This window comes from Mustela nigripes, chromosome 13 (assembly GCF_022355385.1).
Source record: "Mustela nigripes isolate SB6536 chromosome 13, MUSNIG.SB6536, whole genome shotgun sequence".
NCBI lineage: Eukaryota > Metazoa > Chordata > Mammalia > Carnivora > Mustelidae > Mustela > Mustela nigripes.
Genome location: NC_081569.1, coordinates 44,592,132 through 44,618,958, shown reverse-complemented (window position 1 = coordinate 44,618,958; position 26,827 = coordinate 44,592,132). Strand labels below are relative to the sequence as shown.

The window sequence follows — 26,827 nt, the reverse complement described above, 5'->3', positions numbered from 1 at the left end:
CTTGCTCTCTGTGAGCAACACTGCTCTTGTCTTGTCACCCAGATTCAGAAACTGGAGCAGTTTCAGGGATTCAGCATACATACAAACTCCATTCATCAGGAGAGAGAAATTTCTGGGAAGTGGAGCACCAGAGTAGTAGTATAGCCCAGTCCTCTTGGATGTGCTTTCCGGACATTCTTAATTTATGACCTAAAACTCCTTGCCATGAGGACCTGGTGTCCTTGTCTTCTCTGTGTGCTTTATAGTAGCTCCAGCAATGGATTTTCCTGGGCTTGGGAGTAGACTACCTCATACATTCCTAACTTACTACCATGAGTTTCCAAAATATTTCAATTTTAGTGTCCTGGGAAAAATTCAGCTGTTACAATAACATCATGTTCAGTTTTTTAAAAAGAAGTGTGCTGCAAACCAAAGACCATCCCATAGAAAATAAGATGTCAGTGGCAGGAGACAACCCTTTGGAGGAAAGGAAACAAATAGGCTTTGGCTCCTCAGACAAAGCAATTGCTGTGCGGTTGGCAAAGGGCCCTGCGAGCAGCTCCAGCAGTTCTGGGGAGTTGGGCTAGTTGTGGAGACCTCGGACTGCTGAAAATAAATCAAATGCAGTATAATACAGGCTAACTCAAGGAGCGAAATGACATAAACACAAACGTAAAGAGTCACACTTTAGACAGTGGCCAGATTCTAGGGTGGAAGCTCAGATGACTATTTAGGTTGCATTTATAAGTCGTGTTGTATGGAAAATGACCATTTTCAAATATTTTAGAATCAGGGATGCCTGGGTGATTCAGTCAGTTAAGTGTCTGCCTTCAGCGCGGGTCATGATCCCAGCGTCCTAGGATGGAGCCTTGTGTTGGGCTACCTACTCAGTAGGGAGTCTGCTCTTTCTCTCCCTCTCCCTCTGTATGTGCTCTCTGTCTCTCTCAAATAAATAAATAAAATATTTAAAATAAATAAATATGTTAGAATCCTATTCCAGTTACTACAGAAGATATTGGAACAAAACTTGATTGGAAGCATGGAAGGTCTGAGGTCTCATCTACTCCTCTTCCTATATGATCAGATGAGCAGAAGCACTGAAAATACAGTCTCTCACTTCCTCCTTGCCTCTCTCTTTTCAACACACAGGTGAATTTGTCAATGTTGATGCATAATCAGACAGCTTACTTGAATAATTCCAAATCGTGTGAGAAGCAGCAGTTCCCGCAGAGCATTAAGGAGGCACCACATGGAAAAACACATTCAATTCATCCAGGCAAGAGCTCGAGGCTTCTGGGAAGATATCTGAACTTGGCATTGAAGAAAGGATGTCATTAAGGTAAGTGATATGAGGAACACAGTCTAGAAAGAACTGCAAGCAGGGGTGCCTGGGAGGCTCAGTGGAATAAGCATCTGACTCTGGTTTCAGCTCAGGTCATGATCTCTGGGTGTTGGGATCAAGCTGTGCCCATGTCAGGCCCTGTGATGGGCTCAGAGTCTGCTTGAGATTCTCTCTCTCCTTCTACCCCACCCCCTGTTCATGTGTTCTCTCTCTAACATAAAAATAAATACATCTTAAAAAAAAAAAAAAAAAGAACAGCAAGCAAAGGCACAGAAGCGGGGATGGTCAGAGCTCATAATTTGGGAAGAAGGACTGATCCAGGGTCACGGGGTCTAAGACTGTGTGAGGGGAAATGTGGTTAAGAGTAAGAATAGAAAGGAAATCCAGTCTCCGCTCTATAGTCATACACAAGATGTGTGATCATACATGAGAGGGCCACTGTATGGGCCTCTGGAATACAGAATCCAAGCACTAAATTTCCTTACAGTTCTTCTGGGGCAGCCTCCCCTGCTTTTTCCCCCTGAAAATTTCCCCTATGCTAACCCTTTGTGTGAAAGGCTAACCACAGGGGCAAGAGTGGGGCCTTGGATTCATCAGAATGACTGTGAGCAAGTAGCTGAGCCTCGGTTTCCTCTAGTGCAAAATGGGGACTTTGACTTGCTTAGTACGTGAGGATTGCCATGAAGACCAAATGGTTAAGGATCACAGACTTTTGAGAAACATGAACCTGGTGTCAGGAGCTTAGGTAGGTAATTCCCTTCACTTCATTGAGCCTCGGATTCTCTTCAGTAAAATGGCTGTGATAATATCTACTTTGCATGCCTGATATGAGGATTAATAGAAATAATGGATATAAAATGCCTAGCCAAAGCAAGGCATACAGTAAATACTCGGTAAATATTAATTATCATAACTACGTAATAAATGAGATGTCACTGTCTGAAAACACGTGATTTGCTCCCAAAAGAGTTCTTTTGGGGAGATTGGCTAAATCGTGCAAACAAATGCAATAAAAATAATGGGGACGCTAGAGCCGGCCAATTCCTACAAGAGCTCCAACACAGGTGGGACACGCGTCCAACCACAAAGGCCTCTCCTCCAGTCGCTAGCAGACCCCGCCCATCAGCCCTCCTTCCCGGCCCCGCCCCTCCGGCCGAGCACGCGCACCGTCGTCTAGCCCGACGCGCCTGCGCATGATAGGCCGTCCCCGGAGGTGATGAGGGTGCTAGTCCCGCGCTGCTGGGGGCCCCGGTCCGTTTGTGGCGGTCCGGGCGGTAGGCCGAGCCCCCAGTGGCGAGCGCTGGCAGGGCTTGGAGGGTCCCCTGGCGGGGAGGATGGCCGGGGCGTCCGAGTCCGCGAGAAGCCGCCCTGGCGGGTGCTCTTCTTCGGCACCGACCAGTTCGCCCGAGAGGCGCTGCGGGCGCTGCACGCCGCCAGGTACCGGGGCCGGGGCTTGGGGGGCCCGGCTGCCGAAGGCGCTGATGCCGAGCCTCTGCAGCCGGCCCCGAGGATTTGCACTCCTCGCAAGGAAAGCAGCGGGGTCGGAAATGTCTGGGCCCAGATCCTGGCGTCTCCGGGCGCCCTTAAGGTGCACGGGGCGCGCCTGGTCCCTCCGGTCTACACTCCCGCTCCCGGCAGTCTCGGTTCTCCAAGTGCTGCCGGGCGCCCGGTGGTGCCAGGCCGGCGCTGGTCGCTTTGCATACATCACCTCTGTCCTCTACCAGCACCTCCTTGCTCAGTTTTTGTGTGAGGAAACCGGAGTTCAGAGAGGTTAAGCGATTGCCCAAGGTCATCATCTGAGCATGTCCGGCCTTGCCGGGGTCTGACTTTGTCTGACTTGAAGTCCTCCCCTTTCCACTTCCTCCTTCTACCTCCAGTTCATTAATTTGTACCCTCCAATCCTTTGGGCTTCTTACCAGGCACAGGCACACCCATGTCTCACTTCTCTGCTCCCAGTCTCCTCCCTGTATACAACAGGACCCTATTTTCTGGGGGCTGAAATGAGGACACAGTCCAAAAACAACTGTTTTCAGGTGAATAAATTTATAAATCACAACCCTTAGGTATACATTTAGTATTTGTACAATTTAACAAATGCCTTTTACTGAGGGAAAAAAATTGAGATCCAACCTCTTCTGAAAGTCCATGCTGTATGGTGGCTGGACCTGACTGTACTGCTCTGCCTGCCTTCCCTCAGCCTCCATTTGTTATTTTCCCACAGCGTTTTTTCCTGATGCACCCCCAACACTACTTGTCATCTCCATCAAGTCTTCCCTACAGATTCTTTTATTTTTTTACTATTAACATATAATGTATTATTTGTTTCAGGGGTACAGGTCTGTGAATCTTCAGTCTTACACAATTCACAGCAGTTGCCACAGCACATACTATCCCCAATGTCCATCAGCCTGCCCTATCCCTCCCACCCGCTGCCCCCAGCAACCCTCAGTTTGTTTCCTGAGATTAAGAGTCTCTTATGGCTTGTCTCCTTCTCTGGTCTCATCTTGTTTCATTTTTTCCCTCTCTTCCCCTATGATCCTCTGCCTTATTTCTCAAATTCCTCATATCATTGAGATCATATGATAATTGTCTTTCTCTAATTGACTTATTTTGCTTAGCATAATACCCTCTAGTTCCATCCACGTCATTGCAAATGGCAAGATTCCTATTTTTTGATGGTGGCATAATATTCCATTATGTTTATATACCACATCTTTATCCATTCATCTGTTAATGGACATCTTGGCTCTTTCCATAGTTTGGCTGTTGCGGACATTGCTGCTATAAACGTTTTCCCTACAGATTCTTCACAGTAGCCCCTCCTACTGACAACCCCATCAGTCCCCTCGTATCATATTCCTCCCTCCACCACTCTGCTCTGCGCGCACACCCTGAAACACTCCCTTCACACGTGTTCCTTTTGCACACCCTCATGATGTACTGTCCACACACCGCTTTCCCCAGATTGTCTCCAGAATCTCATGGCACGTGTCCTGACCTTTCTGCTGGTGCTTATCTTGGTGGCTCCATTACTCCTGTGCTCTGTCTTTAGGGCCTCTTACATACTCCTTTTCTCCTCAACACGTGATGCAATACCTGGTAAATAAACTAATACCCCTGGGCACTGGACTACGATGCAGCAGGTAAAAAGAAAGATGTAGTACTACATGTACTGCTGTGGAATAATGTCCATGGGATATCTTTTGTTTTTTTAATGTATTTATTGGATCGAGGGGCGCCTGGGGGCTCATTCAGTGAAGCGGCTGCCTTTGGTTCAGGTCATGATCTCAGGGTCCTGGAATCGAGTCCCACGTCATTCTCCCTGCTCAGCAGGAATTCTGCTTCTCCCTCTGCCCTCTGCCCCTGCTCCCTGTTTGCCCCACATGCACCCTTTTTCTGTCTCTCTCTCTCAAAATAAAATCTTTAAAGGTTAATAAACGTATTTATTGTTTGGCTAACACATGATTATGGTATAAAATTCAAAAGGTTCAAAGGATATACAGTGAAAAGGCAGTTCCCTCCACCTCTGTCTCCCATTTCCACTTCCTCTCTTCAGAGACAGCCACTGTTTAAGTTTCTTATTCTAGAAATGTTTGTTGGATATACAAGCAAATGTATATTTAACCCTTTTTTAAAAAAAGACTCACGTAATAGTAATATAGTGTTGTTAAGAAGGAAAAACAAAATACAGAGCAATATGTATAATACCCTATTTTTGTAAAATATCTGTACTGTATATGTTTTTGTATGCACAGGAAATTTCTAGAACCCTGCTATCCAAACAGTAGTCATTAGCCACATATGGCTCTTTAAATTACAAAAAATTAAATAAAAAACAAAACTCAGTCTCTCAGTTGTTCTAGTTTTAAGCATTTACCCTTGAATGTTTCATGAATTTAACTATAGAAGTACTGTGGAAGTATGTGAAGTAGTTTTAACTTTGAGTCATTGTCTTAACACAATTTCCTCCAATCCTTCCAACTTAGGGAAAACAAAGAGGAAGAGTTAATCGAAAAATTGGACGTGGTCACAGTGCCCTCCCCATCCCCAAAAGGACTACCAGTGAAGCAATATGCTGTCCAGTCTCATCTTCCAGTGTATGAGTGGCCAGATGTGGGATCTGGAGAGTACGACGTTGGAGTGGTAGCTTCATTTGGCCGACTTTTGAGTGAAGCTCTTATTCTTAAATTTCCCTAGTGAGTTTTTGTTTTTGTTCTTGTTTTTAAAGGGGATACAGTATAGGAGGCTTTTGGTCTTTATATATGGACCTGGAATGGGGCGCCTGGGTGGCTCAGTGGATTAAAGCCTCTGCCTTTGGCTCAGGTCATGATCCCAGGGTCCTGGGATCGAGCCCCACATCGGTCTCTTTGCTCAGTGAGGCGCCTGCTTCCTCCTCTCTCTCTGCCTGCCTCTCTGCCTACTTGTGATCTCTGTCAAATAAATAAATAACCTTTAAAATATATATATATAGACCTGGAATTTAAAGTGCAATGATTTGAATTCTAATTCTGCTTTCTTTACTGTTTTCTCTTAAGATAAAAAATTTTGTTAGTGTCATAAATTGTTGAAATGTGTGTTGCTCTTGATCTCTGGGCTCTCTCACCCACCCTCATTTAAATTCCTCGTAGATGCTGGCAGTTCCCAGATGTGTCCCTCCAGTTCACATCTCTTCCTGAACTCCAGGCCACTGATACCTAGTGTCTGATAGGCACCTTACATATAAGATGTCCTAAACTACATTCCTGAACTTTTGCCCAACAGCTCCTCCTCCCCAAGTCTTCATTTCCGTCAATGGCAACTCCACCCTTCTGGGTGTTCAGACTCAAACCTTTCAGGGACTCGTGATTCCTTCTCTCACACCACACACCCAATCCATGAGGAAATCCTATTGGCTCTGCCTTTGAATTCTAGATGGAATTCACCTTTCGCTCTGCAGTAACTGCCTCCCTCTATTCCCCCCCATACACACAGCCCCCAGTGTATACTGTCCTTGGCCTTCTCAGTCTTTTACCAGCCCAGCAGCTGAAGTGATCCATTTAAAGCAGAGGTTGGATCATGTCACTGTGCTCAGCATTCTCTGGTGTTTTTCCATCTCACTCAGAAGTCATCAGAGTCTGGGCCTATGAGGACCTACCTACTGGGTTTGGTCCCCTCCTGGCTGTCTGGCTTCATCTCCTCATGTTATTCCTCAGTTCATTCCACTCCAGCCACAATAGCCTCTGTGCTGTTCCTTGAACTTGCTGAACACTTACCTTATTCAAGATACTTACTGTTCCCTCTGCCTGGAATGTCTGCATGGCTTACTCCCTTACCTCCTCACGTCTTTGTTCAAGTGTCTTCTTATTGGTAAAACTTTGTGACCCCTGTTAAAACTGTCGTCTCCCACCCAGTACTCCTACCACTTCTCTGCTTTATTTTCCCCCAAAGCCCTTAGAACCATCTGACAAACTTTTTACACAGTTTTGTGTTGTTTGTCTCCCGCTCTTGGCATGTAAGCTCCCTGAGGGCAGAATTTTTCCTCCTTTGGTTCAGTGTTGCTTATATCCTCAGCACATGGACTGTGCTCAGTAAATATTTCTTGGGTGAATCAGACAGGGCTGAACAGTGGAATTTTGAATCTAAGACTTTCGTGTACATGCACTCCTGAGTGCATATTCCTGCAGTGGAGATATCGTCAAACTAATCAGGTTACTTAGTAAATGATTGAAGTTGCTCATCACTGGGCACTAGGTGTGTTAGGATAAAGAGTAAAGATGAATAGATTGTTGGATGGGGATTCAAGAAACTTGTTCTAGGCATTCTGTATGCAGACTAAATGAAACTAAATGAAACTAATTAGACTAACCTATATATTCACACTGCCCATGAGATGCACAGGAGGGTTTGAGTGCTTCTCCTACAGTATAAAAGCTATTTTTTGCTTTTATTTAAAAGCTTCCAGGGCACCTGGCTTGCTTGGTTGGTAGAGCGTGTGATTCTTGATCTCGGGTTTATGGGTTTGAGCCCCATGCTGGGTGTAGAGATTACTTTAAAAATGAAATCTTTAAAAACTCCCAGACGTCACAGACTGTTGTGGAACATCTTTGGGACAGTGAATAGTTTTCTTATTCTGTTTTTATTTGATTTGATTTATTTATTTTTAAAAATACTATTTATTCATTTGAGAGACAGAGAGAGCACAAACAGGAGAGGCAGAGGGAGAGGGAAAAGCAGACTTCTAGCTGAGCTGGGAGCCCAACATGGGGCTTGATCCCAGGACCTGGAGATTGTGACCTGAGCCAAAGGCAGACGCTTAACCATCTGAGCCACCCAGGTGCCCCTCTTGTTCTGTTTTTAACTAAGTTTCATTGATCTCTTATGGTAAGAGAGTAAACAATCTCTGGCTCCCTTTACAGGTGGTATAAGACTAGATTCGAGTTTGTTTTCCAAACTTTCTGGGGAAGTATAGTGATAAAAAGTCACATATTTGGGTAGCAGGAACTAAATGGTAAAGCCCACGTGCACACTAATTTCTGCCTTTTCTGACTCAGTGGCATATTGAATGTCCATCCCAGTTGCCTCCCGAGGTGGCGTGGTCCAGCCCCTATAATCCATACCGTACTTCATGGAGACACAGTTACTGGAGTGACGATTATGCAAATTAAACCTAAAAGGTAGGAGATATTTTCTTTTCTCTAGACTTTGCGGTTTTGAATGTTGATGTCAGTCTTTCGAAGAGGACGTGGAAGTGGATGAATGGATGGTGCTAATTCCTCTGACTCCACAGTGCCTTCCTTCCCTTTCTGTCTTTTCCTGGTTTCTGACATAAACTATATGTGGTTTGGTGTTACATAGTGTCTCTTTAAGTTCTTGGGAAATGTTTACCTTGTTAACTGAAATAAATTATATTATTGATAGCTGGGTTTCTGTGAAAAACATTGTGTAAATGAGAGATGGATTTTTGGATATGAGTTGTAATGAATCTTGGTTTTGCTGGCCTTGGTTTCTGTGGTCAAAATATTTGGAACCTGAAGTAAGACCACATTGTATGCCAATGTGTAATATAATTATCTTAAACATTTTTAATTTTTTAAATCCTACTATAGTCTAAAATAGGATTATATATATTTTTTTAAGATTTTATTTATTTACTTGAGAGAGAGATAGTGAGAGAGAGCATGAACGAGGAGAAGGTCAGAGAGAGAAGCAGACTCCCCATGGAGCTGGGAGCCCGATGCGGGACTCGATCCCGGGACTCCAGGATCATGACCTGAGCCGAAGGCAGTCGTCTAACCAACTGAGCCACCCAGGCGTCCCAAAAATAGGATTATATTAAGCCTCTATCTTTTATCACCTAATGTCCCCATAGAAAATAATTCACAGCTTCACAAGAACAACTACATATCTGGGATTTGCTTTAACTTGAGAAAACAAGAGAGGCAGATGAAATGAATTGCAAAACTTTAATAATTCTAAACTCTGGATGATGTTATTTGGGGATTCAAGAGACTATTGACACTGTTTTGTGGATGTTTGTAATTTTTTATAGTAAGCATTTTATTATAGGTTGAAAGTAGAATTAACAACCACAAAGTTAATTATTTAAAATGAAGCATATTTCTAATAAAAGTTGAGAGCCAGTATTTATAGAGCTTGATGTAAAATGTAAGACTGTGGGAATGCAAATACACTTGTATCAACTTATAATCATCAATGATTATAATCTAGGCAAAACTCTTGTCCTTTGAGAAGGATATGTAGAAAGAAATTATAATGAATTTCTTTTTTTTTAAGATTTTAAAAAATTTATTTATTTGACAGAGAGAGAGATCACAAGTAGGCAGAGAGGCAGGCAGAGAGAGTGGGAAGCAGGCTCCCTGCTGAGCAGAGAGTCCAATGCGGGGCTCGATCCCAGGACTCTGAGATCATCACCTGAGCCAAAGGCAGAGGCTTAACCCACTGAGCCACTCAGGCACCCACATTATGAATTTCTTAATGGTACTTCCTTAGAAAATAAATTTTTTGCTCTGTGTTTTCATTGTATAAATAGAAACTTTTTAAATACTCTTAATTACTAAAGGTGGAATTATTTGCAACTGCAATTAAATCCCTGATATTCAATTTTGTACTTTTTTCCTTTAGGAAAAATAGATATAAAATCTGAGTATAGGCCATATTTTGCATTCCCTTCTTTCAAACTGATTTTTCTCTTTTGCTAATGGCTACCAGTCAAGTCCACAGCCAGGGTTAAACTATCCTTGTGGTATGTAAACACTCATGTAGATAAACCTATTGATCGGAAGAAATAGTAATGTTATTTGCTTTTGATTTTTGGTAGGTTTGATGTCGGCCCAATTCTCAAACAGGAAACGGTTCCTGTGCCACCTAAGAGCACTGCCAAGGAACTGGAGACAGTGCTGTCAAGACTGGGGGCCAACATGGTACGGTTCTCTGATACTCCACTGCTTCATTTCCTAGGTCTCCTAACTGTCGGTGATGCAAAGAACACTTCTGGGATGCATCATTTTCAGCTTTTTGTTTTAAAGATTGCATTTATTTATTTATTTGACAGAGAGAGAGAGAGATCACAAGTAGGCAGAGCAGCAGGCAGAAAGAGAGGGGGAAGCAGGCTCCCCGCTGAGCAGAGAACCCGATGTGGGGCTCGATCCCAGGACCCTGAGATCATGACCTGAGCCGAAGGCAGAGGCTTAACCCACTGAGCCACCCAGGCGCCCCAGCTTTTTTGTTTCTTTTAACCGATTTCTCTCCCTGCTTCCTAACATCAAGGTTGGCATTTCTCATGTGAGTCTTTGGGAAATGTACAGAGTGGTACTTAATACAGACTCTCCTGAAACACGTGAGCTTCTGTGGCCCCCTGCATTCCAGTGAGGCCATTAGAAGCTCCTTCCCGGTTTCAGCCTCCGGCTCCTAGACTCACCTGGCACCCCTGTCAGACTGGCCAACAACCATTCCCTCAGTGACCGTGCATTCCTCTCCCTTCTGCGGTCATCGCCTCCATAGTACTGGAGTTCTGCTGATGCCCTCGCTCTAAATGAGCTCTTTGGCTTTGTATAGCTCGAATCTGCACACAGTAGGTCGGAGTGAATGCTTCATGGCCAAATCAATGATTTTCATCTGAACTAGTTAATTTTCTGTAGAGGATAGTTTTCCCCTGACTGTCTAGACAGTGCTTCCTAATCCAGGCACTCACCAGAGAAATGGTTTTGGAATAGTGGCTCGTTTTTTAAGGACTGGCTCGTGTGCCGGGACTATTCTGGATCCTCCTTAGACTTATTTTCTTACTTTCCCAACCAACCTTTGAGGCAGCTGATACTGTCACCTGCTGAAGGCCCCACAGGTCAAAGAACTTTTTCACAATATCACAAGAGTAGGTGGTGGAATGGGGATTTGAACCCAGGACTGTGTGACTCGAGTACATTCTTCTTTGAGGCTCCATTGCCTTCCCTCCTAGGACTCACAGTGTGGATTCCTGAGCACACACTCTTCTGACAAGAAAAGCTTGCATAGCCAGCAGAACTCGGCATTCTCTGGAAGCACTTCATTGCTCTGTCCTCGGAGAGAGCACCATCTCCACCATCTCCATTGAGGAGCCCTGTGTGGTCATGGCCTCAGGCAGTTTCCTGCCCTACCCTGCCACACAGCTCCTTCAAAGCTTTTGATAAATGTCATGTACTGAATTGTAATGTATTTCTGCCTTTGTTCTTTTCATCTTGAATATGTTGCTCTCCTTTTTTTTTTCTCCCAGCTTATTTCAGTTTTGAAAAATTTGCCTGAGAGTTTGAGCAAAGGAAGGCAGCAGCCAACTGAGGGAGTGACATATGGTAAGTGAAGGTTACGGAGACCCTTACCTCCTCCACGAGGTTTTTGTCTGTCATGATGGCACCTGAACACTCTGACTTCAATGGGACATTGCCCTTGATTTTGACTAAAGACTGAGTGCCCACTTGCCTGTCTCTTTCCAAAGAATGGCAAGTTATAATCTCCATTTTCCTCTTAACATGTAGTCTCCTCCTGGTTTTGGCTCAGGTCGTGATCTCAGGGTCATGAGCTTGAACCTGATATCAGGCTCTGCTAAGTGAGGAGTCAGCTTAAGACTCTCTCTTCCTCTCCCTTTGCCCCTCCTGCACTCTCTCTAAGATAAGTAAATAAATCTTTAATTTAATTTTTTTTAAATCTTTAATTAAAAAAAAATGATGAATACCTGTTTAACCCAGACTCAGTAATTATTAATATTTAGTCATATTTTCTTTCACTATATATGTGTATTGTTTATTTAGTATATATTATAATCCTAATATATATTAATATATATATTAATCCTTTGGAAGTATGCATCATAACTTTTCATTCCTAAATATTTGAACATGCATCTCTCTTTTTTTCTTTTTTAAGATTTTTATTTATTTATTTGTCAGAGGGAAAGGGAGAGAGAGAGAGAGCACAAACAGGGGGAGCAGCAGGCAGAGGGAGAAGCAGGCTCCCTCTTGAGCAAGGAACCCAATGTGGGATTGATCCCAGGACCCTGAGATCATGACCCAAGCCAAAGGCAGACACTTGACCAACTGAGCCACCCAGGCATCCCTCAACATGCATCTCTTAAGAGAAATGAATAGTTCCGTAATAGTATTTAATGTCCAGTACATAAATGTTCTTAATTGTCTAAAAATACATTTTTTTAGCTGGATAGTTTTTGAGAGTAGTATGTAATTATAATTTGTTGGTGTGTCTCTTTAATCTAGATTAATCCCTCCATTATTTTTTCCCCCTCCATATCATTGACTTTTTGAAGATAATAGGCTAGTTGTCTGTTTCCTTACAGTGTTGTTTAACTTATTTTTCTAGACTTTATATTTCTTGTGCATTGGAAATTCTAAAGGCTTGGTTAGACTTAGGCTTGATGTTTTTGGAAAGAATATTTCATAGATGTTGTTGTGTTCCAGTGGTACTTGTTTCAGTTTGTTTTTAATTTTAAGGATTTCTTTTTATTTTTATTTATGATTTACTTCTTGAACATGTAAAACATTTACATGATTCAGAAGCTAAAATTGTTTAAGGGTGCCTGGTTGGCTCAGTGGGTTAAGCCTCTGCCTTCAGCTCAGGTCGTGATCTCAGGGTCCTGGGATCAAGCCCCGCATTAAGCTCTCTGCTCAACGAGGAGCCTGCTCCCCCCGCCCCTGCCTGCTTCTCTGTCTGCTTGTGATCTCTCTCTCTCTCTGTCAAATAAATAAAATAAAATCTTTAGAAAAAAAATTGTTTAAAAGGATATGTTAGAGTGCCACCTCTCTCTGCTCTAGTTTTGGATGTCACATCAGTGAGTGATAATACCAGATTGCATCAAGGTTGGTGAAGTTCAGTTTGACCACTTGGTTGAATCCAGTGTAAAGATCTGTTTTTCCCTTTGCAGTTGGCAGGTAATCTGTGGGGTGATGCTTTGGCACCATGCAAATAATTCTGTTCTCTAACAACCTTTCATGTAATCATTTTGGCATGGGTTGGTGCTTCTTCCTTGAATGAATTATTTCATTAGGGATTGCAAAATGGCAATTTTCCAGTTCCTTTTACCTTTAATATTTGGCATTATTCTATGAAGAAGAGCTTTTCCTCATTAATTGAAGATGAATCCTAGTTCATTCTAAAATGGCAGGATCAATGTTTAATTCTTTCTCTATCAATTTTTAGAGTAAGAAGTTAGTGCCACAGTCACTTTCAATTATGGTGGCAACTGAGTTTTTTTTGTTTGTTTGTTTTTAAAGATTTTTTATTTATTTATTTGAGAGACAGAGATCACAAGTAGGCAGAGAGAGAGGGGGAAGCAGTCTCCTTGCCAAGCAGAGAGCCCGATTCGGGGCTTGATTCCAGGACTCTGGGATCATGACCTGAGCTGAAGGCAGAGGCTTTAACCCACTGAGCCACCCAGGGGCCCCAGCAACTGAGTTTTTAAAATTATGATTTGACTCATGGATTTTCACTTACTGTGTTTTATAGTTAATTATATCTATAATTCTTTGTCCTGCTCAAGTCATCCCAAATTTAGCCAGTGGGAGCCCCCTAAAGTTGGGTCCTGCATCCTTTTGACAACCTTAACTAGTTTTTGAGTGCTTCCTTGCTTTCTTTTATAAGATGCCCAGACTCATCTTTTTCTTTTTTTTAAGATTCTATTTATTTCTTTGACAGACAGTGATCACAAGTAGGCAGAGAGACGGGCAGAGAGAGGGGGAAGCAGGCTCCCTGCTGAGCAGAGAGCCCGATGTGGGGCTTGATCCCAGGACCCTGAGATCATGACCTGAGCCAAGGACAGAGGCCTTAACCCACTGAGCCACCCAGGCGTCCTGCCCCAGACTCATCTTATAAGTTCTCTGTCCCATGTTAGAACAAACCATCTCTCCCTTGTTTGTTTTGGGAAGGGTGCTATTTAGAATCCATCTGGTACAACAGTGTGTTCCAAGATAAGGTGTCAATGGACAAGGTGAGGCATTATATTTTTTTAACATTTTAAAAATAATATTTGAGTTTATACCATTATTGATTCAAATATATATACATATATATTTATTTATTTATTCATTTAAGATTTTATGTGACAGAGAGAGATCAGGGGGAGGAGCAGAGGGAGAGGGACAAGCAGACTCCATGCTGAATGTGGAGCCCAATGCGGTGCTCAGTCCGGCAACTCTGAGATCATGACCTGAGCTGAAATCAAGGTCAGACACTCAACTGACTGAGCCACGCAGGCACCCCCGATTCAAATTTTGAATTTCAGGGTTTTTCTTATATTTTCTTTTAAACTGAATATCTTTTCAAAAGTTAATACTGACCTATTTATTTAATTGGTAGGCATAAAATAGTTTCAGAATTACAACACCAGTGTTATTACAAACAGTAAAATTACTGAGTAATATTTCATATTCCTCTGCATGTTGTTTTTGGTCTATAGAATATATCCTTCTAATAGGTGCAGAGTGCTATGTCCAAAACTTACTGGAGATGATGATTATTTTTTCCATTTCATTACCAAGTTTGACACATAGATTTATTTGTTTTAGTTTGTTTTCAATTTTCAGAGTTGCTTTTTTTCTCTTTATGATTAAATTTTATTTATTTATTTATTTATTTTTAAATTTTGTTTTTAATCATATAAAACATCTCTATGATTAAAAAATTTAAGCTCTTTGAAAAAGTATACTCAAGAGAAGTCTCACTTCCATCCCTAGCTCCTCCTCGAGTGACTGTTTTATGAATTCCTGATTTAGCTGTCCAGTTGTTTCCTTTTATCAAAATAAGCAAATACCACATATTTTTAAATTGATTTTTCCTAAGGCACCTGGGTGGCTCAGTCAGGTAAGCGTCTGCCTTCAGCTCAGGTCATGATCTCAGGGTCCTGGGATAGAGTCCCACGCATCAGACTCACTGCTCAGTGGGGAGCCTGCTTCTCCTTCTACCTCTGTCTACTGCTCTGCCTACTTGTGGTCTCTCTCTCTCTGGTAAATAAGTAAATAAAATCTTTAAATAAATAAATAAATAGATTTTCCGTTTATTCTTTCACAAAAGGTGGCATAAAATATATACTCTTTTTTACCTTTGGTTTTTTGGTTTGTTTGGTTGGTTGGTTGGTTTTTTTACTTAACCTTGTACCCTGGAAATCCTTTCCTGTCAATAAGAAGGTTCCTTTTTATGGCAGTGCAGTGTAATTCTCACTTATATGGCTGTATCATAATTTATTCAACAGATCCCCTCTTGATGGACATTTTGATTGTTTCCAAACTTTTGCTATTGCAAAGAATGCTGTTATAAATAACTTGAAGCTTATGTTACTTCCAAAGCCAATAGATAAGAAATTGCATCCTGGAGTAGTTTTAATTTACATTACTCCTGTGAGTGAGGTTGAGGATCTTTTTGTATGTTTAAAGACTACTTGCGGGGCGCCTGGGTGGCTCAGTGGGTTGAGCCTCTGCCTTCGGCTCAGGTCATGATCTCAGTGATCCTGGGATCAAGCCCCGCATCGGGCTCTCTGCTCAGCAGAGAGCCTGCTTCCTCCTCTCTCTGCCTGCCTCTCTGCCTACTTGTGATCTCTCTCTCTCTCTGTCAATAAATAAAATATTAAAAAAAAAAAAAAGACTACTTGCATTTATTTTTTCTAGGAAGAGACATATCTTTTACCCATTTTTCTATCACATTTTTGGTCTTTTCTTCTCAGTTTTTATGAGTACTTTATATGATAGATATAAATAAATCCACATAATAGATATAAAGTAGTCCTGGATATAATATTATTATATTAATATTATGTTACATATATATATATATATATTTTTTTTTTTTTTAAGATTTTATTTATTCATTTGAGAGAGAGACAGTGAGAGAGGGAGCATGAGCGAGGAGAAGGTCAGAGGAAGAAGCAGACTCCCCATGGAGCTGGGAGCCCCATGCGGGACTCGATCCCGGGACTCCGGGATCATGATCTGAGCCGAAGGCAGTCGTCCAACCAACTGAGCCACCCAGGCGTCCCAATATATATATATTTTAGATTAACTTGTAATTATAAATAGATCTAAAATATTATGATGAAAATTACAAATACTTTAAGGTTCTGTTGTTGTTGTTGTTTCAAGTAATCTTTACACTCAATGTGGAGCTCAAACTTGAAAATCTGAGATTGAGAGTCACGTGCTCTACCAACTGAGCCAGCCAGGTGCCCCCATCATTTGTTTTTAGACTTGATTTATGACCTTTTTGTCATACAAAAGTTTATTTTTATTAAAAGCTTATTTTTTTAAAAGATTTTATTTATTTGACAGAGAGAGATTACAAGTAGGCAGAGAGGCAGGCAGAGAGAGAGAGAGGAGGAAGCAGGCTCCCTGCTGAGCAGAGAGCCCCCAATGCGGGACTCGATCCCAGGACCCTGAGATCATGACCTGAGCGGAAGGCAGCGGCTTAACCCACTGAGCCACCCAGGCACCCTAAAAGCTTATTTTTATGTAGTCATATTTGTCATTTAATTGCTTCTGGATTTTGAGTCATTGTTAGAAGGGCTTTCTCTGCTCCCAGTTTACAAAGAAATTCACCCAGTTTTCTTTCGTATCTATATGATTGATTTATTTTTACTTTTATGGAAAATTTCAAATTTACTCAAATTGTGGAAAATTTCAAATATACTCAAAAGTTGAGAAAATAATAAAAGTTCTCTTCTATCAGTCAGCATCAATAGTTGCCATTTCAGGGATGCCTGTGTCATTCAGTCTGTTAAGCAGCTGCCTTCGGCTCAGGTCATGATCCCAAGGTCCTGAGATTGAGCCCCACATCAGGCTCCCTGCTCAGCGAGAGCCTGCTTCTCCCTCTCCCTCTGCCTCTCCCCTGCTTATGTGCTCTCTTGCTCGCTCTCTCTTTTTCTCTCTCACATAATTAAAGAAATTCTTAAAAAAATATATAGTTATCAGTTCATGGACATAGAACCTGATATTTACTCCTGCTCTTGGCTTTATCTTGTAGCCCCTAAGATTTCTGCTGGTACCAGATGTATAAAATGGGAGGAACAAACTTCAGAGCAGATACTCAGACTTTATCGTGCCATTGGAACTATAGTAAGTTGGAAGTCAGATTGCAGTTTTACCTAATTGTCTGTGTATGTGATTCATTTTCAAAATACTTTTATTTAGGAATGAATTGCAAACTAAACCTAAAGAATCCTGAAATTCATTTTATTCTTAAAACTTTTAATCTGATAAAAGATATATAACATAAAGCATTTTAACAATTTTTAAGCATATAAATCAGTAGCATTCATGATTTAAGTGTATAAATCAGTAGCATATCATTGTGCAACCATTGCCACCATCCATCTCCAGAACTTTGTAATCATCCCAGACTGAAACTCTGTACCCACTGAACACTAATTCCCCTATCCCCCATTCCCACAGTCGCTGGTAACCACTATCTACTTCCTGTCTCTTAGAATTTGTTTATTCTAGGTACCTCATATAAGTGGAATCATATTTGTCCTTTTGTGTCTGGCTTATTTCATTTAGCATCATGTCCTTAAGGTTCATCCATGCTGTACCATGTATTAGAATGTCATTCCTCTTTAAGGAAAACATTCTGTTGTATGTATATGCCACATTTTGTTTATCCCTTCATCAGTCAGCAGAGGTTTGGGTTGTTTCCCACTTTTGGCTGTTGTGAATAATGCTACTGTGAACATTGGTGTACAAATATGTTTGAGTCCTTGCTTTCAAAAATTCTTCTTTGTGTATGAAATTCATTTTTTAAATATTCTTTAAACTTCAAGTTTTTATATGAACCTTAAAATTCACAAAGGACTTTTGAATATATATTCGTGTGTGTGTGTGTGTGTGTGTGTGTATGGACTTCAGGGTGCCCCATCACAAAATAATGAATCTAAATCTTCTAACATCTAATCCAATGCTTTTCCCAGTATGTCTTTCTGCCTGTAGCCAGTTTTTTACAACTGAATTCTTAAATCCTCAATTTCTACAGATGGTTCACAAAGTGGAGTTGTAACTGTAACTTATTTATTAAATAGTTCTTATTTATACTTACAGTATTTATTACATACTTATTAAAATATGTGAGGTGCCTGGCTGGCTCATTTGGTGGAGCATATGCATCTTGATCTCTGGGTTGTAAGTTCAAGCCCCACATTGAGGGTTTTTAGAGATTACTTAAAATCTTTTTTAAAAATTAAAAAAATACTTATTAAAAGACCTGAGTTAAATTCTCAGTTCTTTGACAAATGTATCAGGTTTTTCCCCCTTTATTTTGATAGCCTCTTGTGTTGTTTGAAATGGGGTCTACCAAGTGTGGGGTTTTTAAATGGGCCACCTGTTATTTTTATTGATTTATTTATTTATTTAAAAAAATTTATTTATTTATTTGACAGAGATCACACGTAGGCGGAGAGAAAGGGGGAAGCAGGCTCCCTGCTGAGCAGAGAGCCCATTGCAGGGCTTGATCCCAGGACCCTGGGATCATAACCTGAGCCGAAGGCAGAGGCTTTAACCCACTAAGCCACCCAGGCGCCCCTTGGCCACCTGTTATTAACATTGATTAAGATGGAGATCTGCCACTAAATACTTCTAGTGTGCCAAGTTCTTCAGTGAGGATCACGGCCTTATGTGGGTATCATCTGATTTTAAATTGATGAAATTGAGGCTTAAGGTAAAGAATGGATGGTACTGAATATTGCTCAAGGTACCATTGCCAGTTAGTGGGAGGCAGGTTTTGAACCAGTCTGACTTCAAACCCAGTACTTTTCCCACTGCAACAGAAGGCATAGGGAAAGCAACATGGACGTTAGAGCCAGTCAAAACTGGGCTCCACCTTGTCTCTGCCACTTATTATTTAACCTCTGAGCTTTAGTTTGTTCATCTGGTAATTAGGGCTGATATAATGTATATAAAGCATCTAGTATAGTATCTGGCAAGGAGTAGGTACTCATTAAATGTTATCTGCTATTATTCATGCATTCATTAAACAAATTTTTTTTTTTAATATTTGATTTATTTGTCAGAGAGACAGAGAAAGCACAAGCAGGGGGAGCAGCAGGCAGAGGGAGAAGTAGGCTCCCTGCTGAGCAAGGAGCCTGATGCTGGACTCAATCCCTGGACCTTAGGATCATGACCTGAGCCGAAGACAGATGCTTAACTGACTGAGCCCCCCCGGTGTCCCTAAACAAAATATTTTTTGAAAGCCTATTATGTGTCAGGCATTGTACTGGTACCAGAGATAAAGAAGATGTGAGAAAACAGAAACAAATAAGCAAATAAATAAAAATACCCGATAGTGTGATAAGTTCTTTGGTGAAAATTAAAAGAAGAAAATGTGATAGACTAACTGAAGGTTATTTTAGATTCGGTAGATGGAAAAGGCACCTCTAAACTGACATTTAAGTTTAGATCTGAAAGACATTATGGAGCCATGAATCATGCTGAGATTAGGAAAATGGCATTCTAGGCAGAGGGAGCAGCTAGTACAAAACCTAAGGTAGGCTAAACAAGATAAAGACTTCACAAGAAAAGAAAGCCAAAATCCATATCCTTAATGAATATAGCGGCAAAAATTCTCAGAAGAATTAGTAAACTAAATTAAACAACATATAAAAAAGGATTGTATACCATGACCAAGTAGGATTATATGAGGAATGCAAGGTTGAATCAACATACATGTAAGACACCATATAATAGAATAAAGGGCAAAAGCCACAGAATTTACTCAATAGATGGAGAAAAAGCACTTGACAAAATCCAACACCCTTTCATGATAAAAATGTACAACAATCTAAGAAGGGAACTTCCTCAACCTGACAAAAACCCACAGCTAACATCATATTTAATGGTGAAAGCCTGAACGCTTTCCACCTAAGATCAGGAACAAGACAAAAATGTCCAGTCTCTGGGGCGCCTGGGTGGCTCAGTGGGTTAAGCCTCTACCTTCAGCTCAGGTCATGATCCCAGAGGCCTGGGATCAAGTCCCGCATAGGGTTCTCTGCTCAGCAGGGAGCCTGCTTCTCCTCATCTCTCTCTCTGTCTGTCTCTCTGCCTATTTGTGATCTCTCTCTCAGTCAAATAAATAAATAAAATCTTAAAAAAAAAAAAATGTCCAGTCTCACCACTTCTCTTTAGCATTGTGCTGGAGGTTCTAGCCAGGGCTATTAGGCAAGAAAAAAGAAACAATACAGAGTCAGACTGCAAAGGAGTAAGTAAAACTCCATGTGCAGATGACATGATCTTATATATAGAAAATCATCAAGAATCTAAAAGAAACTTTAGAGTTAATAAGCAGTAAAGAAGATGTAAGTAAATGGAAGGACCTAGTTGTTCTTGGGTTGGAAGACTTAATATTGTTAAGAAGGCACTGTTCCCCAAATTGATCTGCAGATTCAACACAATTCCTATAAAAATCCCAGTTGATGTCTTCGCAGAAATTGACAAGCTGATCCTGAAATTCATATGGCATCCCAAGAGATCCAGAATTGCCAAAAAACCTTGAAAAAGGACAAAGTTAAAGAACTCACCCTTCCTAATTTCAAAACTTACTTCAAAGTTACAGTAATGAAGGCAGTGGGATACTGACATAAGGATAGACCTATTTTTCAATGGAATAGAATTGAGAGCCCAGAAATAAACCTTCATGTTTATTGTCAATCGATTTTTGATAGTGGTACCAATATAGTTTGATGGGGAAAGAATAATCTTTTTAACACATGGTGCTTGGACAGTTGGGTATCCACAATAAAAAAGAAATGAATTTGGATTCCTACCTCACAAACTCCAAATGGATCAGAGACCTAAATATAAGAGCTAAAATGATAAGACTCTTGGAAGAAAACTTAAGAGTAAATCTTCATGACCTTGAATTAGGCAGTGGTTCTTAGATATGTTGCCTACAGCCTAAACAACCAAACTAAAAATGGAGAAATTAGACATGAAAATTAACAACTGTTGGGGCTTCAAAGAACACTATCAAGAATACAAAGAGACAACCTATGGAGTGGAAGAAAATATTTGCAAATCATGTATTGATAATAGTCCAGTATCTATATAAGGATATCTTCCAACTGTACAACAAAAAGACAAACGTGATTAGAAAATGGGCAAAGCTTCTAAATAGATAACTTCTTCTAAGAAGATCTATAAATGGCAACTAAACACATGAAAAGATGGTCATTTTCATTAGTCATTAGGGAAATGCAAATCAAAACTGTACAGAGATACCACTTCACACCCACTAGGATTGCTATAAATTTAAAAAAAAGACAATAGGCACACCTGGGTGGCTCAGTGGGTTAAGCCTCTGCCTTCAGCTCAGGTCATGAGCATGGGGCTCTCTGCTCAGCAGGGAGCCTGCTCCCCCCCGGCCCCCCCACCACCTCTGCCTGCCTCTCTGCTTACTTGTGATCTCTCTCTTTGTCAAAGAAATAAAATCTTTAAATAAAAAAAAAAAAAAGCAATAACAAGTGTTGACAGGGATGTGGAGAAATTTGGAACTATCTTACATTTCTGGGATGGGAATATAAACTGGTACAATAGCTATGAAAAAATTGTTTGACAGTTCCTTAAAAGTTAAACAAAGTTGCTGTTTGGTTCAGTTGGTAGAGTATGTAACTCTTGATCTTGGGGTTGTGAGCTCAAGCCCCACATTGGGTATAGAGATTACTTAAAAATAAAACCTTGGGGTAACTGGGTGGCTCAGTCATTCAGCGTCTGCCTTTGGCTCAGGTCATGATCCCAGGGTCCTGGGTTCCTGCCCCACATCAGGCTCCCTGCTCCTTGGGAAGCCTTCTCCCTTTCCCACTCCCTCTGCTTGTGTTCCCTCTCTCACTGTGTCTCTGTCAAATAAATAAAATCTCTTAAAAAAAAAAAGTTTCAAAAACTTAAAAAAGTTAAACACAGTTCCATTACCATATAATGATTGTTATCTTCTGCAATTCACCTTTCCTCTCCATCTAGAAAAAGCTTGGGGCCATAACAGAATGAGCACTTACGAACCAGAAGGTGAAATTTCATTCCTAGAGCTGACATTTACTAACCAAGAGCAAAACCTGTTATTTTCTCTGCGTTTTTGCTTTTTTACCTCTAAAACAGGGTTAATCACCATGTCCACAACTGCCAAGATCAAAGGAGATAAACTTGTGAATTAAATCCATGCAAACATATGATTTTGAAATCTTTGAAACAATCTAACTCTTCTGAAAATTAAATGACCTCTTTAGGGGAGGTGATAAAGAGAGCATTGAGCTGAGAATGAGAAAACCTAGATTCTGGTCCTAGGCTCTAGCTGTGTCTAAACTTGGGAAAATAGCTGCATTTCTCTGGGCCTCCCTTTCCTTGTCTATGAAATAGAGGATTGAGCTACAGTCTGAAGATACTGTATTTACTTCAGAAATTTGAGAGAACTTATTTCCCACTACATGTTAATTTTTATTAGTCTGAAATCAAAATGTGACGAAAGTGTCACTTCACATTGTGGGGAAGGGTGAGATGGATTGTCCAGTAAATAGGGTTGGGACAACCGAACTGGTTAGCCATTAGAGGGTAACCAAATCCTGAGGCCCTCAAATCCTGACTTTCAAAGTCAAAACAATGATCAAAAAAAGAAAAATGGATCAAGCATTTAAATGTAAAGATGGGAAACCAGAAAGAACTGAGGGAAAAGCACTGTTGAATAATTTTATTATATTTAATAATCTTAAAGTGTAAGTGTAATATTTAATAATCTTATAGTGTAAGGGACTTTTTAAGCATGATGTGAATTACTGGAGCCATGAGAGAAAAAACTGGTTAATATTACTTCATAAAAATAAGAAAAAACTTATGCACAGGAAAAAAATTACTATACCCAAGATTAAAAGTCCATATACTGGGAAGAATTGCTATTAATAGTAGCAAGAAATTGAAAATAATTGAAATGTCCATCATAAAGGTATTGGTTGCATAAATTATGATATAGTCATGATGGGAGTACTGTGCCACAGATAGAGAGGAAATAGACATGCATACGCTTATGAAAGTTGCCCGTGCTTCAGCGTTAGGTAAAAAACTTCCTTGTAAGAGTATGTTCTATATTTTTGTAATATTTGCAGGAAAGAAAGAAAAGGATATACCAATCAAATTGTTAACAGTGGTTACTTCTGGGGATCAGAGTACAGAATAATTTCTAAATTAAAAAAATTTTTTTTGGGCGCCTGGGTGGCTCAGCGCGTTGGGCCACTGCCTTTGGCTCAGGTCATGATCTCAGGCTCCTGGGATCGAGTCCCGCATCGGGCTCTCTGCTCAGCGGGAAGCCTGCTTCCTCCTCTCTCTCTCTCTGCCTGCCTCTCTGCCTACTTGTGATCTCTCTCTGTCAGATGAATAAATAAAATCTTTAAATAAAAAAAAAAATTTTTTTAAGTTTTATTAATTTAAGTATCTTTACGCCCAACGTGGGACTCGGACTCAAAACCCTGAGTTCAGGAGTCACAAGCTCTTCTGACTAAGCCAGCCAGACATGCCTACTTTCTAAGTTTTTAAAATATAATTGTTGTAATGCTTGCATTTCTTACAATGAACATAAATTTAAATTAGAAATATCAATAAAGATATAAACATTGATTTTTAAAATAGTGTTTAAGATCTTATCAGTCTTAGAGACTGTTGTAGAGGGTACACAGCTGTGTACTGTATCATAAGATTTAGAGACTCAGTTCCCAATTCTTCTGTAACTGGGAGAGTCAGACCAGATTAATGCAAAATAGTAGTTGAAAAGGATTTGGGGGTTGAGTGTATTCCATTATCATACCTTCTTTAATTTTATTTGCAGATTCCGTTGCAGACTCTATGGATGGATAATACCATTAAACTTCTGGATTTGGTAGAAGTTAATAGTTCAGTCCTCGCTGGTACTAACTTTTGAATGGCTGATGTGGAAAACATTTTCACTGTAGTCCATTTGAAAATGTGACTCTTTTACCATAGGTCACATTTACTAAAAATAATGATTCTTTTAGTTTGTTCAGTAATGATAATGCTTTACATTCATTTATTGTCTTACTCTTTGCAATGTTCATTCTCATGTATTTTTTCATTGGTCATCCTAAGAATGTGAGAAGTAGGCAAAGGAGTCTTACTATCCCATTTTAAGCTCTGTAATTTCCTACATTAAGGTTTTCAGGGAGTGCAGAATGACTTGGTCAGTTTCATTCTGCTGAATATCATAATGAAAATCCCTGGGCAACTCAGGGAGAATCCTAGGCCAGGGTATAGCATTTTGTGACACAGTCCATTCTGAGGCCCATCAGTACCCTCCCAGTATGGTGGACTGAAGGAGTGGGAGCCACAGAGGGAGGTGGTCCAGCTCAGAGGGAGTTGGGAGTTCCACAGATATCTAAGAATGGGATTTCCTGGGTCATGGATGGAAGGGTCAGCTTGGATCGTAAGCTTCCTGTATACCTCTCCACTGGTAGCTAGTTATCTCCCCCAAATGGTCAGAACTTCTAAATTTGACATTTTTCGGTTGATCTTTGGGAGACTGGGTAAAGGTCTGGTAAGTTCCTATGTGTATGGAAAGCTTCCCTTTGGGTTTGAGATGCACTAGAGCACCATGGCTCCATTGTAGGTTTGGATTACAGAGTCAGGATATCAGCAGGTATGCCCTCTGGTATTAGTATTCCCTCCTAGGATGTTTTTTCATTTTTAAGCACCATGAAGTTGTATAATTATTTATTCTTTCTCATATCCTTCTCCCCTCCCCCCAATTCTTTAGATCTAAAATTAAGAGGACAACGTGTTACTCCAGGATCAGTAGTATACCACAAACAGTCACAAATACTGCTGGTTTGTTGCAAGGTACATTTGCCTTTAGCTTTAAATTATACTTGTTCTACTGAGTTTATGGTTTATCGTTTTTAGTTAAGACTTCACTCAACTGTTTAATCCATCAGAGTGAGCCAATGTACAGTTTAATTTTTCTTAAGAAATAGAGTCACTATTATAATTTTTGAAAGTGATGAAGTCTTACCAAGGCATTATTACTGAAAGAAGATTCGGTAAGTTTAGTGCTCTTTGAAAAGAAACTTGTATATTCTCAGCAGCCCAATTTAATTAACAAGTTCTTGTTAGTAACTAACAAGTCTTATTTAACTAGCAACTCACCTTGTTCATTTGGTGATCACAGAAGATAGCCATAGCAGAGTATCTAGCTGAACTACTACAGTGCAGGTATCCTACTTGCTTTTACTGTTCAATAGTGGTTAAAGAGGAGATTTCTTAACCTATTTAAAATGACTTTTGAACCATTATTATTTTATGACAGTGGCCTGAGAGACGTTCCACATTTCTTCCATTTCCTGATATTTTCCTTCATATGGTGTTGATGTGCCATGTTTCCTGCTCAAGAGGCCAAGTTTATAATGTATGATAGGGTGATCTGACCTACACAGACTGTAGATCCACACTCCCACATCAGACTCTTCATCTTGCTTATTCTCGAACGGTGTATGGTGGATATGTTTGCTGTTGTCTGGGTCTTTATAGGTCTGTCCTGCAAATCTTCAGTTTGCTCTCATAGAAGGAGTTGGGGTTGTCTGAACATGTGAGTTTAAGTCCCATGAGTTATGTCGCCTCGGACAAATTGCGCACCTCCCTGGGCATCAGTTTTCTCTTAAATCAGTTTCCGCTGGGGATGATATTGGATCTGCCTACTTTTAGAGCAGTTACATTTTTGATGACCAGTCATAGTAAGATACATGGACATATTCTGAAAACTATAAAGTACCATGCCAAGATGACACACTTTTTTATTCTGCCCCCTTTATATTTCAATAGGTTTAATTTATATAGGTCTATACATTTGTTGTCACTCGATAATAAGTTTAGAGTCAAAGAATCATATATGTTACTTAGTACAGTGCTATCTGTAGCTAGGCATTTGGTAAAGATTTGTGGGTTTGTTTTCATGCTAAAAGTTGTATATGCTAAGATTTACCTCCAGTTTTGCCACCACCCCGTTTACTGTTTGTCTTTTGCCCTTAGGATGGCTGGATTGGTGTTCGATCAGTGATGCTCAAGAAAACACTAACAGCTACTGATTTCTACAATGGGTATCTGCACCCCTGGTACCAGAAAGATTCCCAACCTCAGCCAAGGCAATGCAAATTTCAGACTCTCAGACTTCCAATAAAGAAGCAGGGAAAAAAAAATTGTTGCTATGCAACAGTGCATTAAGTAGTTAGGAAGTAGATGGATAAGAACCTACTACATATTTGTAATTTATTAAAAGCCTTATTTACAAGGAATTACCTTGACTATCAAAGAAGAGGACACTGTTGAAGAGAAAGGAAGGAAGATTATTGTCAAAAGATGAATTACTTCACTTCCCATTTTTTGTTTAACAGTAGTTAAAACCACTTTTCTATTTGAATAACAAAAAGAGCTTTAAATAAAACTTTTATTTATAATGTGAAACTCAAGGAGATTTTTATCTTTCCCTAAAAGCAAATACAACTAACTAGTAATTAGTGTGTATGTGTGTGTGTATAGACACACATACCCCTACAATAGTTTCTTTTAAAAAAGTGCATCTATGAAATTTTTTAGATCATATGTCCCCATTGACTAAGCTATCATTTCAGCAATATTTAATCTACATTTCTGATTTTCAGTAAGCAGTAAAGTCAGCTCTCTAAATTTATCTACCATCCAATTCTCATAAAGCAGTAAACATACATAATATTTAATCATCTCTGTCACATGAATCCGTACTATAAATTCATGGTTTACATCTAGGTTTTCTTTCTTTTTTTTTTTTTTTTTTTAAGATTTTATTTATTTATTTGACAGAGAGAGAGATCACAAGTAGGCAGAGAAGCAGGCAGAGAGAGGGGGAAGCAGGCTCCCTGCTGAGAAGAAAGCCCAATTTGGGGCTTGATCCCAGGACCCTGAGATCCTGACCTGAGCTCAAGGCAGAGGCTTAACCCACTCAGCCACCCAGGAACCCTACATCTAGGTTTTCTTAATG

At 40.3% G+C, this 26,827-nt stretch overlaps 2 protein-coding genes across 3 annotated transcripts in view; one reads left to right on the top strand and one right to left on the bottom strand.

Moving 5' to 3' along the window:
- SLC51B (solute carrier family 51 subunit beta) overlaps positions 1-26,827 on the bottom strand; it is a 51,194-nt gene that overhangs the window by 15,773 nt on the left and 8,594 nt on the right. The window lies entirely within an intron of this gene.
- Positions 2,494-26,279, top strand: MTFMT (mitochondrial methionyl-tRNA formyltransferase). Of its 2 annotated transcripts, XM_059418522.1 has the most exons (9): positions 2,494-2,758; positions 5,308-5,517; positions 7,852-7,974; positions 9,639-9,741; positions 11,067-11,142; positions 16,808-16,899; positions 23,633-23,711; positions 24,575-24,657; positions 25,843-26,279. In XM_059418522.1, exons 1-9 carry the CDS (start codon positions 2,538-2,540, stop codon positions 26,032-26,034), a joined length of 1,179 nt encoding a protein of 392 aa, XP_059274505.1. In that variant the 5' UTR covers positions 2,494-2,537; the 3' UTR covers positions 26,035-26,279. The 2 variants fall into 2 exon arrangements, with proteins under 2 accessions (XP_059274505.1, XP_059274506.1); XM_059418523.1 differs by lacking the exon at positions 25,843-26,279 and having other exon boundaries at positions 23,633-23,683; positions 24,575-24,658.

Bases quoted from the DNA above. Each gene is read 5' to 3' on its own strand.
- MTFMT (XM_059418522.1), top strand. From the start codon at position 2,538: ATGAGGGTGCTAGTCCCGCGCTGCTGGGGGCCCCGGTCCGTTTGTGGC. The intron at 23,712-24,574 runs GTACTAACTTTT...CCAATTCTTTAG, and splicing joins TAATAGTTCAGTCCTCGCTG to ATCTAAAATTAAGAGGACAA. The intron at 24,658-25,842 runs GTACATTTGCCT...TTTTGCCCTTAG, and splicing joins TACTGCTGGTTTGTTGCAAG to GATGGCTGGATTGGTGTTCG.